This window comes from Pavona decussata, unplaced genomic scaffold, assembly GCF_977016875.1.
Source record: "Pavona decussata unplaced genomic scaffold, jaPavDecu1.1 SCAFFOLD_469, whole genome shotgun sequence".
Classification (NCBI taxonomy): domain Eukaryota; kingdom Metazoa; phylum Cnidaria; class Anthozoa; order Scleractinia; family Agariciidae; genus Pavona; species Pavona decussata.
Genome location: NW_028145807.1, coordinates 234,621 through 248,396, shown reverse-complemented (window position 1 = coordinate 248,396; position 13,776 = coordinate 234,621). Strand labels below are relative to the sequence as shown.

The 13,776-nt window shown below is 37.8% G+C and overlaps 2 protein-coding genes across 2 annotated transcripts; one reads left to right on the top strand and one right to left on the bottom strand.

Moving 5' to 3' along the window:
• Window positions 1-1,035: 1,035 nt before the first annotated feature.
• LOC146450287 (uncharacterized) lies at window positions 1,036-2,501 on the bottom strand. Its single transcript, XM_085100565.1, has 2 exons — window positions 2,367-2,501; window positions 1,036-1,773 (listed from the first exon to the last, which is right to left on the bottom strand). The coding sequence occupies exons 1-2, from the start codon at window positions 2,425-2,427 to the stop codon at window positions 1,394-1,396; spliced, it is 441 nt and encodes a 146-aa protein (XP_084956691.1). The 5' UTR covers window positions 2,428-2,501; the 3' UTR covers window positions 1,036-1,393.
• A 2,866-nt stretch (window positions 2,502-5,367) lies between these two features.
• Window positions 5,368-10,285, top strand: LOC146450286 (uncharacterized). The gene is made up of 2 exons (XM_085100560.1): window positions 5,368-5,523; window positions 8,689-10,285. Exons 1-2 carry the CDS (start codon window positions 5,463-5,465, stop codon window positions 9,051-9,053), a joined length of 426 nt encoding a protein of 141 aa, XP_084956686.1. The 5' UTR covers window positions 5,368-5,462; the 3' UTR covers window positions 9,054-10,285.
• Window positions 10,286-13,776: the final 3,491 nt, after the last annotated feature.

Here is a 13,776-nt window from a genome sequence, read left to right as displayed (position 1 = left end):
AACAGTATACTAAATAGCGTTAGTAGCAAGAACTTGAATAGATAGCTTTCATTTGAATGGTCACAACACTTTAGGATTATATCCACACACTCAAAAGTTAGAACCACCTTGCACAGCATAATAAACAACACCACAGCAAAGTATTGCTTAGCAGCTTTCATTTGAATTCCCACGTCACACTTTAGGATTTTACCTACAGACTCAAAAGTTTTAAGGACCTTGAACAGCCTTGATAACAAATAGCACCACAGGAAATTACTGCTCATCAGCGTTTATTTGAATGGTCACACTTAAGGATTTCACCGGAAACCTCCCAATTTAGAACCACCTTGTAAAGCATAATAACCAGCACCAATGGAAAGTATTGCATAAAAGCTTTAATTTAAATGGTCTCAGTCTTAAAAGTTAGAACCATCCAGTGTATAGCACAATAAACAGCACCACGGGAAAGTACTGGTGAGCAGCTTTCATTTGAATGTTCCCAGTTTAGGATTTCATCCACAGACTCAAAAGTTAGAACCAGCCAGTATATAGGATAATAAGCAGAACCACAGGAAAGTCCTTCTTAGCAGCTTTCATTTGAATGGTCTCAGTTTAGGATTTTGAACTACCAGGTGTATAGCACACCACAGCAAAGTATTGCTTAGCAGCTTTCATTTGAATTTCCACCTCACACTTAAGTTTCTTTTAAATAGTGTTAGTTTAGGATTTCATCCACAGACTCCAAAGTTAGAATCAGCAAGTGTATAGCATAATAAGCAGAACCACAGGAAAGTCCTCCTTAGCAGCTTTCATTTGAATGGTCCCAGTTTAGGATTTCATGCACAGACTAAAAACTTAGAAGCACCAGGTGTATAGCATAATAAACAGCAACACAGGAATGTACAGTACTGCTTAGCAGCTTTCATTTGAATGGTCCTCGTTTAGGATTTGATCTAGAAACTCAAAACTTAGAACCACCCAGTGTGGTTAAGATAGAAGTTGAAACTGAAAACGTGTCAACGGACAGAAATTTAAAGACCCCTTTCAGGAGCATCAAAACATGTTTATTCTGAAGCTTCTCGTGGAAAAGGAGCTATTCATTGTATAGATAAACACTGATTAAGATTATACGGCTTTCACTTCTTGGAGAGAAAGCCACCGGATTGAAAACATGCATATGATAGCTTTCCTACAAATCAGAGTCGTTTTCTATTATTATAGCAGCTTTTTATTTAATAACTAACAATTCAAACATTCAACGTGAATATCATTCGTATCTTAGCTTCCTGTTTACAAGTAACCAAGAGGTTAAGTTCCAGAGATATGAATAGTTTCTATATGCCAAGGAAACGCTTCCTGTTAAGAAAGTTACCGAAACTAAAATATTAGTACATGTATACGGCGCTTGCACTCAGTATATGTATGTCATAATCCACATTAATAGTCCCGTGCTCACTGCTGTCATCTTGCTGCTTATCCTATGGGATGATCCAGAGGGAACGATTCCAGAATTGCAGTTGTTCCCTGTACAACAAGTATTTTCAAAATCGAAAGACCAGCTAACTGGCGAAGAAGGGCAGGATGGTCTATCGCTCCTTGTGATGTCACAGGTCTGTCCTTGGGCGCCACATGTTTTGTAGAAGACAGTTTTCCTTTCTTGACCAGCGCTGCATGTCATTTTGCCTGTGACACAATTCGGTGATCCGGATGGGCATGTGGTTTTAGTCAGCTTAGAATTGCAATCTTCCCAGGACAATTCGCTTGTACAACGGCCACAGCTTAGACAAAGAACTGAAACGAACACATTAAACCAAACTTTAAAGAAGAATCGTAAATACTATCGAGAAAACTAGCTCTTTTCTCGATCCCTTTGAAAAAGAAATTACCTTAAAGAGAGAGTAGCTATAAAGCATTGTTCTTTAAATATTGAAATCTCTTAACATACCACTGTAAAGTTATATAAATTTGACAATTGGTATCTGTTTTGTCCACAAAATGCTGGTACAAAACTTTTATCAGCGAGGCAGTTAGAATAGAATAACTGAGGCAGGCGTATTTTGCAGAATGCAGCATTTAACGCTCTCTACAACATTTAGCACTTGAATACTATTTAGGGTTCAACACTGATTATAAAGACGGAATTAGCTTTTAGTTGTTGTTCTGACGGAATTTTTACATTATTGGACTTGCTTTGATTCGGCGTTAAGCGTTCGCCGTACTGCAACATACCCGTGTAAGAATAAATGTACTATCTTACGACAAGAATGAGAGTAATTCAACGCACGACGAAGGAAGAATGTACTTTACATACTGACACGCTTCTGTCTTCTGAAATGGCGCCGATGGATGTACTGTTGAGTTCGTCATAAATAAGGTTGACTTACTTTCTAGAGGAAATGTGAAAACCAGGATGATAAAGGACATATGAAAGTAACTGATCGCCATCAATTTGAATTCCACAACGCTTCAGATCAGTGCTTCAAAGCCGCAGCTGAGGAATGTCGTCGAGACTAATAAAAATATCGGAGTGTGACTCTTTGGAGTGCCAAAGTCCACTGGGAAGCACTTTGCATTTGAGGGGGGAGGGGATCGCAAGATAACCAAAGATAACAAATTTACAAGACGAGTTGTGCTAGAGAATGATTGTAAAAACGAACAAAGAACCAAAGAATGCATTAATAATTTAAATAAATTCTTGCAAAGTGAAAGCCACTGCAAAGTCCCTCGCTAAAAAAAATTCCGACGTCCACCCGTCTCAAAACCGAAAATGGGCTCGACTCATTTTCTTAGAAAAGGCGGACGTAGTAAGTCGGTGTCGTTGATTCCGAGAAATTATCTTGATTACACCCGACTTTAACGAACACTGTTTTTCGAAAATTTGTAGAAACGCTATAGCAGTAAGTATCTTTTACAGAAATATTTTTGCTTTTAAAATGTCGGGGAATAGGTTATAGAGTGGTGAAGGATTACAGCTCGAATGTAAATTCTTCTATTTTTGCTTTAATTATTTTTTGGTTGTTGTTTTCGTTCAAGCTCGGAATTTAACATCATCGTTTGCCTAGCAGTTGGAGGATTCTGTTAGTTCTGCATGGGCTGAAAATTATTGTAATTAACGGCTACTACTGGCTCATGTCGTCTATTTCCAACGTTGTAGGTGAGTAAATCCCGAGTCTACCGGCGGCCATTTGACATCAAGATACTCTGAAGCGTGGACTGAGTCCTGCAGTCCCCGACTGTATAGACCTAAGTAGCGGGTTTTAGTTGTTAAACACTGCTTTATTGGAGATCGATGGTCTCCAGCTGAGACCGTACTTGTTTCACTGACTCCTCAATGATAGTTACGAGGGAACTTAAGCAACGACGACCGGACGGCGACGGCAACAACAACCGGCGCCGTAAAACAGAGCAAAAACAATCGCTGTGTAGGTCAGTACCGGTCTAAATTTTTGTTCATTTCTTTGCCTTCCTCTGCAGAACACTCAAAGGTAAATGACTAAATTCAAGGTTTTTACCGTGTTTGTAGAAGTTGAACCAGTTGAAAATAATCGCGAAGTAGAACAAATGAAATAAACTTATATTTCAAGTTACCGGTTCTCGTCTGCGTTGCCGTGGTCCCTGCTTTACCTTCCCTAGTCTTGAAACACTTGTGTGTGCACAAGTGTTTGCGAGAGTACATGTATTTGGAGTGAGGCACGTACGTTCTAAGTGCTGTCTGGAGACCATTCAGGGGCACCCAACGACAATTTTCTCTCAGATCCTTTGAAACGTTATTTTAGGCGATCTGAAGTGGCTTTAAAGCTCTATAGGTTCATTTTAGGTAGCGCTATAATATTTTTATCTTTTAGTTCGTGGTGAAAATTCTCCTTAGAAGATTGTAGGGGATTAAGGGCCTTCCGAACAGATAATTTACCGAAACGATCCGTTGGGTGCCCCTGGCCATTGATCTCCAATAAAGCAGTATTAACAAGTAAAACCCATCACGGATGTTGAAGCAGATGTTTATTCTTTTTCTGTCTTTTCCAAGTTGTGTGACTTTGTTATTAACACACATTCAATATCATGTTTTCTTTGTGGCCTATTTATGTAATCAAAGTAATGTATGCCTGGCTGCACACACAAGTGTTTGGCAGAGTATTTGGAGTGAGGCACGTTCTTAGTTGTTATCAGAAAACCATTGATCTCCAATAAAAGCAGTGTAAGCAAATAAAAACCGCTACTATGACTTAGCGGTATGATTCAGCCGGAATGGTAATATCGATTTTAGTTATTTTTCTTTCACTTTCTTGCTTGTGAATATACCCCCAAGATCTTTTTAAATTAGTTAATTTGTTGATATGTTTGTAACTTTGAATATGCCTTTTATCGATTTAATAAAGATTATCATCATCATCATCATCATCATCATCATCATCATCATCATTATCATCATCATCATTATTGTTATTATTATTATTATTATTATTATTATTTTTACTACTACTACTGCTGCTGCTGCTACTACTACTACTACTACTACTACTACTACTACTACTACTACTACTACTACTACTACTACTACTACTACTACTACTACTACTACTACTACAACTACTACTACTACCTCTTCTACCAGTTTTGCAGCCCATAACATGACTCCCTGTGGTGTGTGTGTGGGGGGTGGGGGGGGGGGGGGAGGGGGGGTGTTAAGATATGTGTGGCGCCAGATATGGTTTTTGAGCCTTTGATGATTTTATGGTCAGCGAAGTATATTTTACCAATATTTCGAAAGGCACGGCCTTTCCTCTTCCGGGTATGTTAGAGACTGACCCTTTGGCAAGAGACGTTACAATTTAAAACTGTTACAATAGAAACCTTAAATTTCGAATTGTAAGTATTGTTATTGTTTTAAATTGTTACGTTTCTTGCCATTGGAAAAATATACTTCTCTGACTGGGAAATCAGCCTTGCTCATTTTAAGGTGATTTGTGCTACAATTTAGTACTGATTAGATCCTTTACTACAGGATCCGGTACTTTATTTTGTCGCGGTGGTTTTTGCAAACACAGATATTTACGGCAGGTTTTTAATGAATTTTCGTTTCTTTCTACACCAATTTCCATTTAATTTGTAAGTTAATTTCGAGCTGGGATGAACCGGAATTTATTTACGCATTACGTGTTACATTATGTGTTCTTAATGTGAAAGAAAAAGAGGGGGCCAAAGAGACCCCGTCCTCCCCCCCCCCCCCCCCTACTCAATAAATCCGCCCCTGGCTTAAACAGGAAACCCTTCGGTAAATATGGTCATAGAATAACCTTATTGGTCAGAGATGAGGTGCAACACGGCCATGCGCCTGTCTTGTGACTTGGTCAGGTGACGATTGTTTATAAGGCTGTTGGTGCATACATTAAAACGCATTTGGAGAAGTAAGAACGAAGATATTTGTTAGCTTCAATTGGGACTTTGCTGTATTCGTACTTGTTGCGTTGGTAATCAAGACGATGGCGATCACTTGTTTTGCTGTGTCTTTCATAACCGTGGTTCTCATCTTTCCTCCAGAAAGTAAGTCAAAGGTTTACTCCAGAATAGCCTGTCAAATCAAACGAACGTGTTACTGATCATGAGAAGCAGTAGTCACTCGTACGCTATTGTTAAAAGTCTAGTTTTCCGTGAAATCTCAAGGAGAATAATAATTAATCCAAGTTGAATATTCGGTGCGCGGTACGCAGTGAACAAGAAGTCAAATCTCGCTTTTTGTTCACGCTCATGGAACGAGGAATTCACGCAATTTTATCAGTATTTGATATCATCTATTTATACTTCACACGCCCATAGCACGAGGAGTGTATCTATTCTACGTGCTTCTACTACTACGTAGCTAGCCTTCTACGAAAAGTTCCAGGGGCAGGATGTTCTTGCAGTGATCATAACATGACGTACCACACAGCGGCGAACAGATACGCGTGTATATGAAACAAATTGCCTCGATATTCAATATATTTAGCTGTATAGACGTTTGTACTGACACAGGAATATCTCGCTCGGAAAGTGGAACCGAAATAGACACAGCAGTAAAATAAATTCAATTATTAGAATCAGCCGCTTTTTCGTCGTGACTTAAACTATTCCATTAGCAAGGATAGTTTTATCAATCGGCGAAGCATACAGTTGGAATACATGAATCAGCCCCAGCATCACGAGTAATGCCAGAATAGCAGGCATCTTGTTAGACATGGTATGCCACTTCAGGGCATCCCGCGTAATAATTTCCTGAGTTACATGTGAGTTATGGAGTTGCTTTCGTTTTGTGCATCGCTGGCATCGACGGCATCCGTAATATTAATAGTATTGGCGTGATACTTGCGTGGTTTTCGCGTGATGTGATTCAAACAATGTGGATCCATGGCGACCTCCTTTCATAGCTTTCACCTTGAATAATTTGGTCAGTTGCAGCTCTGTACTTTTTATGAAAAAATTGTCATGCAGCTGTGAAACTGAAAAAGACGGAGATCTGTAGTTTCCAAGCATTGTTCGTATATGTGGTTCTCATCTCTCAAGGAAGCAAGTCAAACTTGTTGTATGGCGTAACGCAGGTTTCCAGTTCGCGGTTATTTTGCTTGAGATCAACGTTAATCTTTATTGAGGAAGCCGACATCACGCAAAGTGGTTTACAGTGGGGTCCTAAAAAAGAAAAATTACAAAACAAAAAAAAAAAACAAAGTTCAATGAGTAGCAAATATAAAAAAAAACATTTAAGTAACATAGCGAATAAGAGTAAATTAAGAAAGGCGGAAAATATTAAGAATAATTACAAGCTAAAAAAACAAATGATGCTAAAGAGGGCGTTTATCATAGGGAAATATCCAAAGAATTCCAAACATCAGCAGCAAAATTTAGTGTAATCCAATCTCCCCTCCTTCTAGAGGCAAATGATTTACGGATATTATGCTTCGATCTGGTATTGCTATGATGAAAACTGCTATTGGATGAACAGTGACACGGGTGCATAAAGAGGTTATTAACATACTTGTAATACACTTTTGACTTAATAGACCCATTCGGCTAACGCAATGTTGTATCCAATTCAGATCCCCCGGGGTTAAGATTCTTTGTTTATTGCATTCGCATTATAATGTAGCATTCACATTTAAATGATATGGAAATGCTTAGAACAAAACATTTCATGTCCAGAGGATTTGAATTGGGTACAACATTGCGTTAGCCGAATGGGTCTATTGAAATCTGTCCACCGCAGATAATAATTGATAAGTATTCACAGGAAAAATCGGATTCTGCCCTAAACGTTTGTTGAGTTTTTAAACAAGAAGACCTCCCTCTGAAAGCGGATTTGGCCGCATTGAAGAATATAAGGAAAGAACAGCATGGAGACTTGACAAGACTACTGACAGTTCTTTACTTTTGTGTTGTTTATTGTATTCATTCCGCCGTATTGTCTACTCTTATGGTCGGATGCACCTTACCTCGTTATTTTAAGGCGGACTATGACCCCCTCGAGTATGATGATGGGATGGTTGTAGGGAGTAATTGTTGACTAAAACCAAACCTATTAATTAGCTTGACATTCAAGTCCTAGCAGTATGCAGCATGTTTGACACATGAACCTAGTTTGATGGCCTTAGCTCCCACGTGTCTCCTGTATCTTAGTGGTAGAGCATCCGAACTAGTAATCGGTGTAACGGTAGTTACTATCAAGTTCCACAAGACGTGCCGTAAATTGAAGGGGGCTTACTTTACGAAGACAAAGATCCAAAACTTGAAGACGATGAAAATGACCAATAAGGTTTATTTCGAGTCAGCGAGGAAAACTCGTAAACTGAAAACAACGATTACAAAATACAACTAAATAGGAGGCTAAATAAAGCAATTAAAACACTCTTTTGATATTTTGGGGGCGGAACGACAATTCGCATAAAAACAATTCTACATCAAAATAATAATGTTCCGCACATGAAAGGTCACAAAACTGAAGTGAAAATATGCATAAACAATACGAATCAAAACATACTTAATAACACAAATGACAGTTAAAATAACGTGAAATAATTATGGATTTGTAACGCTCGAATAAACTACTTATTTGCATATGCACGAGGGAAACGATAACAATAAGCTTGTGCTAAAATCAAGTCGTGCAACATACTAAATCAATTATAACTAAATTTGAAAACAAAGGAAAAAAAAACACTTACATATGTAATACACACAGTAGAAATACTTGATAGGAAATACGAAAGGCCAATTGACTTAAAACCTAAACTTCTGCTGGAGTTACCTCAGCTCTTGCAAGACTTTATACCGACTGAACTTTGGCCAAGACAGCATGAACCGAGTAAGACATGCGCAATACAGAACCTTAGCGAGGATAAGCAGATGAAAGAAAGTAAACAAAATCGCGTGAACCGATAAGCTTAAAAGGACTAAATGAATTAGACAATCTTTAACAATCGCAAGGTCTTAGGTTCAACTCCTGATAGCAACACTCTGATTTCCTTTTTCCGAGTATGCCTGTGTCTGACTCACTCAATAACACATCATTCTCAGGTAACAATTTGTAGTTAAACAGTTGCTAAAAACAGTAAACGAGGGGCAATCCAAGACGATTCCGGTGTGTGTTTCGTAACACTTGTATCCGACGCTGGTATTCGATAGTTTTACTGTCCAGTTGTTAGTATTAAGTTTACTCCGTCATTTGTTGCCTTTTTTCAGTTTCTTGCCTAAGTTGTTACAGTTGCACAAGCAAAGATTCCTGGGAGGATTGTAATTCCAAGATGACTAAATCCACATGTCCATCAGGATCACCAAATTGTGTGAAAGGTACACTGACATGCGGTTCTGGTGATGCAGCGACAACTGTCTTCTACAAGAGATGTGGCGCCGAAGGACAGACCTGTGACATCACAAGGAGCGATAGACCATCGTGCCCTGGTTCTAGTTCTGGTTGGTCTTTCTCCTCTAGCAACAAGTGTTGTACTGGAAACAACTGCAACTCAGCATCATCACAGAAAATCAGCGGTGCGATGACAGGAATGTGTCTCGGGTTGGTCTTGTGGGCTCTCACTTACATGTACTGATTGTTCGGCAGTGTACGTGTAAGAGGAGCTGAATAGTGCTGTTCAGTGGTTTCATAATAGCAAGTGATTCCTGGAACTTATCTTTTAGTTTGTTGCATAAACGAGGCAATCGTTTAAATGCTGTTTACGGTTTCTATTGAACTTAGTAGGGGTAGTATTGGATAGCTGCCAAGACAATAATAAGCACTTAATGACTGGCCCCAAGGAAAACAGTGAGTTTTCTTTACCCGAGATCCTCAATAAAGGAAACAAAACTCACTGTTCCCGTGGGCCCATTCATTAAGAATTTTGTTTCCTCCCAACTCAAAAATAAACCAAATTATACACGGGTGTCGCATTACGACTTTATTGCAAAATGGTACAAATCTTGAACGTTCGTCCAAATTTTTCACGGCATTGTGTGTGGTCTGGTCAGCAAATTTCTAGTTTTGACACAAAGAAGCTGTGTTCTTCAGTTCTTGTTCAGTTGAAAGCGTCTAGCTGCCATGACTGCAAAACAAAACATATTCTTGACGGGGGCTGGCACACAAATTTGCCGCGGTTTCAAGGTGGACGATATGGGTTAGTTAGGTTTTATTATGTTCGTTTTCAGATTAGTTTATTAATATCTCTATCATGTATAATTTTTAAGAGAGTATAACATAGGATATGTAGTTTTATCTTATCAGAAACAAAGACAATTATTATTATTATTATTATTGTTGTTGTTGTTGTTGCTGTTGCTGTTATTATTATTATTATTATTATTATTATTATTACTATTATTATTATTATTATTATTAGTATTATTATTAGTAGTATAAATACAGTGTAAACGTCTGGATCCCTAGAACCTAAGCAAACGATAGTTGGGCGGCAAACCCTAGCCAACCTCGCGAAGACTCTTCTTCTTCTTCTTCTTCTTCTTCTTATTATTATTGTTATTACGACCTGATCACGTGCGAGTCGAAAGTTCAAGTTGCTGTTTTCCTAGAGAGTTAGTGAGTTTTGACCCATGGCAAGTGACACGTTCTCCTCCAATCGGAAAACGTATTTGAGTTGGAAGGTATAAGTTTCTGAAAATAAAATGACTACCCGTGACAAGGGTTAGAGCTACGCCTATGTGCGTAGGCGTATGGATTTCTGACCCAAAAGTTGAATTTGTTTTTCAGTTTCAGGACCTATTGTATGAATAGTGCTTTCGTAAAATTTAAACGCTGTATCTTAAAAATAAACTCTTATAGTTACTGTGACTTTTCACGTTTTGTTTTTCCCGCCTCTGGAGTTCTCGCCTTAAGCCCATGTACACGTATCCGTTTTCGTTTGAAAACGCAACTTTTTCTTTACGGTTTGGCCGTCCATCCACACGTATCTGGTGAAAACGGTCACCGAAAAGGCAACTTTTCAAAAACGCTGTTCAGAATGGAAATTTAAAAAAAGAAAACCATCTTCGTGTTCTCGTGTGGACGGCTGGCATAAACGCCAAAAAAAAATTATTGCTTTTTCTGGAGATTTGGTTATGTCATAAAATTTCTCGAAGGACCCCGCCCATCTCGTTCAACACAATCAACATCTTTGAGCAATGTTGGATTCAACAATGTTGGGTGATGTTGCAATTGTTTCTCCCTGCCTTCGGTTCATTTCCAGTATTTTTTACTTACGGCTTCTACTTCAAGTTAGATAGTCCTTTCTGTCACCTTTTGTTTTTTTTTCCTTTTTGGCGCCAAAAACATGGCGCGTAAGGTCTGGAAAAGTGAAAAAACTTCAAATATAACAGGTGAACGGTTTTAATATCCTCACTTCGTGTCAAAGGAACGGTCACAAACGAACATATATATATATATATATAGTGTGACTACCAGTGGATAAACTGAAGACTTCATCTGCTATAAAAGTGCTCAATGGTAAAACCAGAGCTGTGAATAAAAGATGAACTTTTGGAGTCGGACTAGTTCAAACACATTTAATTGCTACTCGGAGTTTCATGCTTCTAGCGAAGCAATCATCAGGCAACTGACAACAATAACGGTTACATGAAAAGATATACAATTTTTTTTTTTTTTTTTATTGTTTGCAAAATCACATTACTTACATTACTTACAGTACGGGCTAAATATATCACTAGACAATACAGTATTCTACCTACAATACATGCTTACTGGTTACTTACGCTACTGAACAAAACAGGACTCTACTTACAATTCAATACAGATAGCCTTAAACATAACAGTAACTAGATTACTTACAAACTGCGGGTTACACGCTACTAAAAACAAAACAAAACAGGAAAGCAGTAAGAAAAGGATGAAATTTTGTCACTGGAAGAAAAAAAAAATTGTGCGTTTTCGTTAATTTTAATTAATTTTAAATTTCCCATTTTTCAACTTTCCATTGTAAGATTAGCGCTGACTTCAATTCTAGAATATTTGGAGGTTTTTCTAACATTTTACATGAGTAGTAATATTTCTGAGTTTGTACAGTAAGGATCTGGAATTTCCGCATTAATTTTGAGTTAGTATTCGGGGGTGGATCATAGTCTTTAAATAGGTACTGTTGTTTAGATGGAGTAAAATTTACTTTGTGCTTATTATTAAACCATGTTAAGGCTTCTTGAAAGAGTTTTTGGCCTGCAGGGCACCACAGAAATGCATGTACCAAGGAATCAGCTGAATTACAGAAAAAACACTCCCCATTATCTGCTATTTTAAATCGTTTGAGCTCTTTTTTGGTCACTAAAATACGGTGTAACATTTTAAAGGAGAATTGTCTCAGTTTGTTGTTAGTAGAGAGGCGAGGTATATTTTGGAATAATTTTTGCCATTTACATTCTATATCGGGGTATTGTCTGGCCCAAGTTTTAATGGCTGTTGGTGTAACTTCTGCTTTTTCTTGAAAGAGATGATAATAGTCTTTACATTTCATTTTTGAAAGTTTAATCGATTTGTCCCTAGATAAGTCAAATGTATCACAATCATCGAGAATAAGGTTCATAGGTCTGGGTGTAGAAGCTGCCTTTGATTTGAGGTTTGCTGGAATTGATGCAAGGATTTGAAAATAGTTTAGAAAATTAATTTTTATTTTGTACTTGCGATTAAATTCTTCATAAGTTAAGAATTTTCCATTTTCATTCAGAATGTCTTGAATGTAGTAAATTCCATTTTCGGTCCAACTTTTCCAGAACAGCGATTTACCTTCAATAGTTATGTCTTGATTGTTCCATAAAACAAGGTCACTTTTGTATTTATCTTGGCGATTTAGACGTAATTCCTTAAAGTACTCTAGCATTTCTAAGTAGAAAGACGGTAAATTTTTGTCTAGTTTCTTTATATGATAATTACACTTGAGCAAGAAGTTAAGACCTCCATATTTTTCAAAAAAAGCGTTTGGAATAGCTGTCCATGCATCGGTAGTTGGACTGTTAAGCAGTCTACCAATCCAACTCAAGCGGAGTGCTTTAACTGTCGTTGCAAAATTTGGAAAGTTCAGGCCACCTTTACTTGTTTCTTGAAAAAGAACTTCCCTTTTTATTTTATCTTTTTTGTTTTTCCATAAAAAATTAAAGAGCTTGGTTTGGACTCTTTTAATAACTTCTTGAGGAACAGTCAACATTGAGGCTGCATACACCAATTTAGAGACTCCTAGAGTTTTAGCAAGCAGGGTTCTTCCCATAAGTGTTAAGTCGCGAGACAACCAGATATTTAATTTAGTTTCCATCTTTTGAATTTTTAGATAAAAATTCAAATTGTTATTTTTGTCTCTATCGTTTGAAAGATAGGTTCCTAGGGTCTTAATTGGGTTCGCTGGAACATCTATCTCTAAGGGTTTGGTTTTGTTGTTTTTCAAAGAGCCTATCCACATAGCCTTTGTCTTTTTGCTGTTTAGCTTTAAACCTGAAATTTCACCAAAGCTCCCCAAAACTGACATACTTCCACGTAATGACATCGTATCCTTACATATTAATGTAGTGTCGTCAGCGAACTGGCTTAGCTTAGCTTCAATGGAATTAGGTAGTTCAATACCTGTTATTTCCGGATTTTGTCGTATTTTTTGTGCAAGAAGTTCTACACATAGGACGAATAATAGAGGGCTCAGCGGGCATCCTTGCCTTAAGCCCCTTGATACTCGAAAATAATTAGTCATGTATCCGCCGTTTATAGCTCCGCTTTCAACATCGCTATAGAGTACTGAAATCCATTTTTGAATGTTCGGGCCAAAATTGAAGAATCTTAAGGTGTGATGGATAAAAGGCCATTCTAATGTATCAAAGGCTTTTTCGAAGTCTATAAAGAGTAGTATTCCTGGGACTTTGTTTAATTCGGTAAATTCCATAAGGTCATTTAAAAGCCTCACATTTTGACCGATGTATCGTCCTTTTACGAACCCTGTTTGGTCCGAATGAATCAGTTTGGGCATCTTCGTCTCTATTCTTTTTGCAATAGCTCTAGCCAATATTTTATAGTCGACATTAAGCAATGTTATTGGACGCCAGTTGCTTAAAACCATAAGATTGTTTTCATCTTTTGGTATTAGCGAAACAATTCCTCTTCTCTGAGATATAGACAGTTTGCCTGTTTGAAAGGCTTCGTTGAAAGAGTCGAGGAGGTTCCTCCATAGCAATTCGAAGAAGATTTCATAAAATTCTTTCGTGAAACCGTCATCACCTGGAGTTTTGTCAGGTTCGAAACCTTTTAAGGCATTAAGTAGTTCTTCTTTTGTCAGTTCTTGCTCAAGTTCGCTTGCTTCG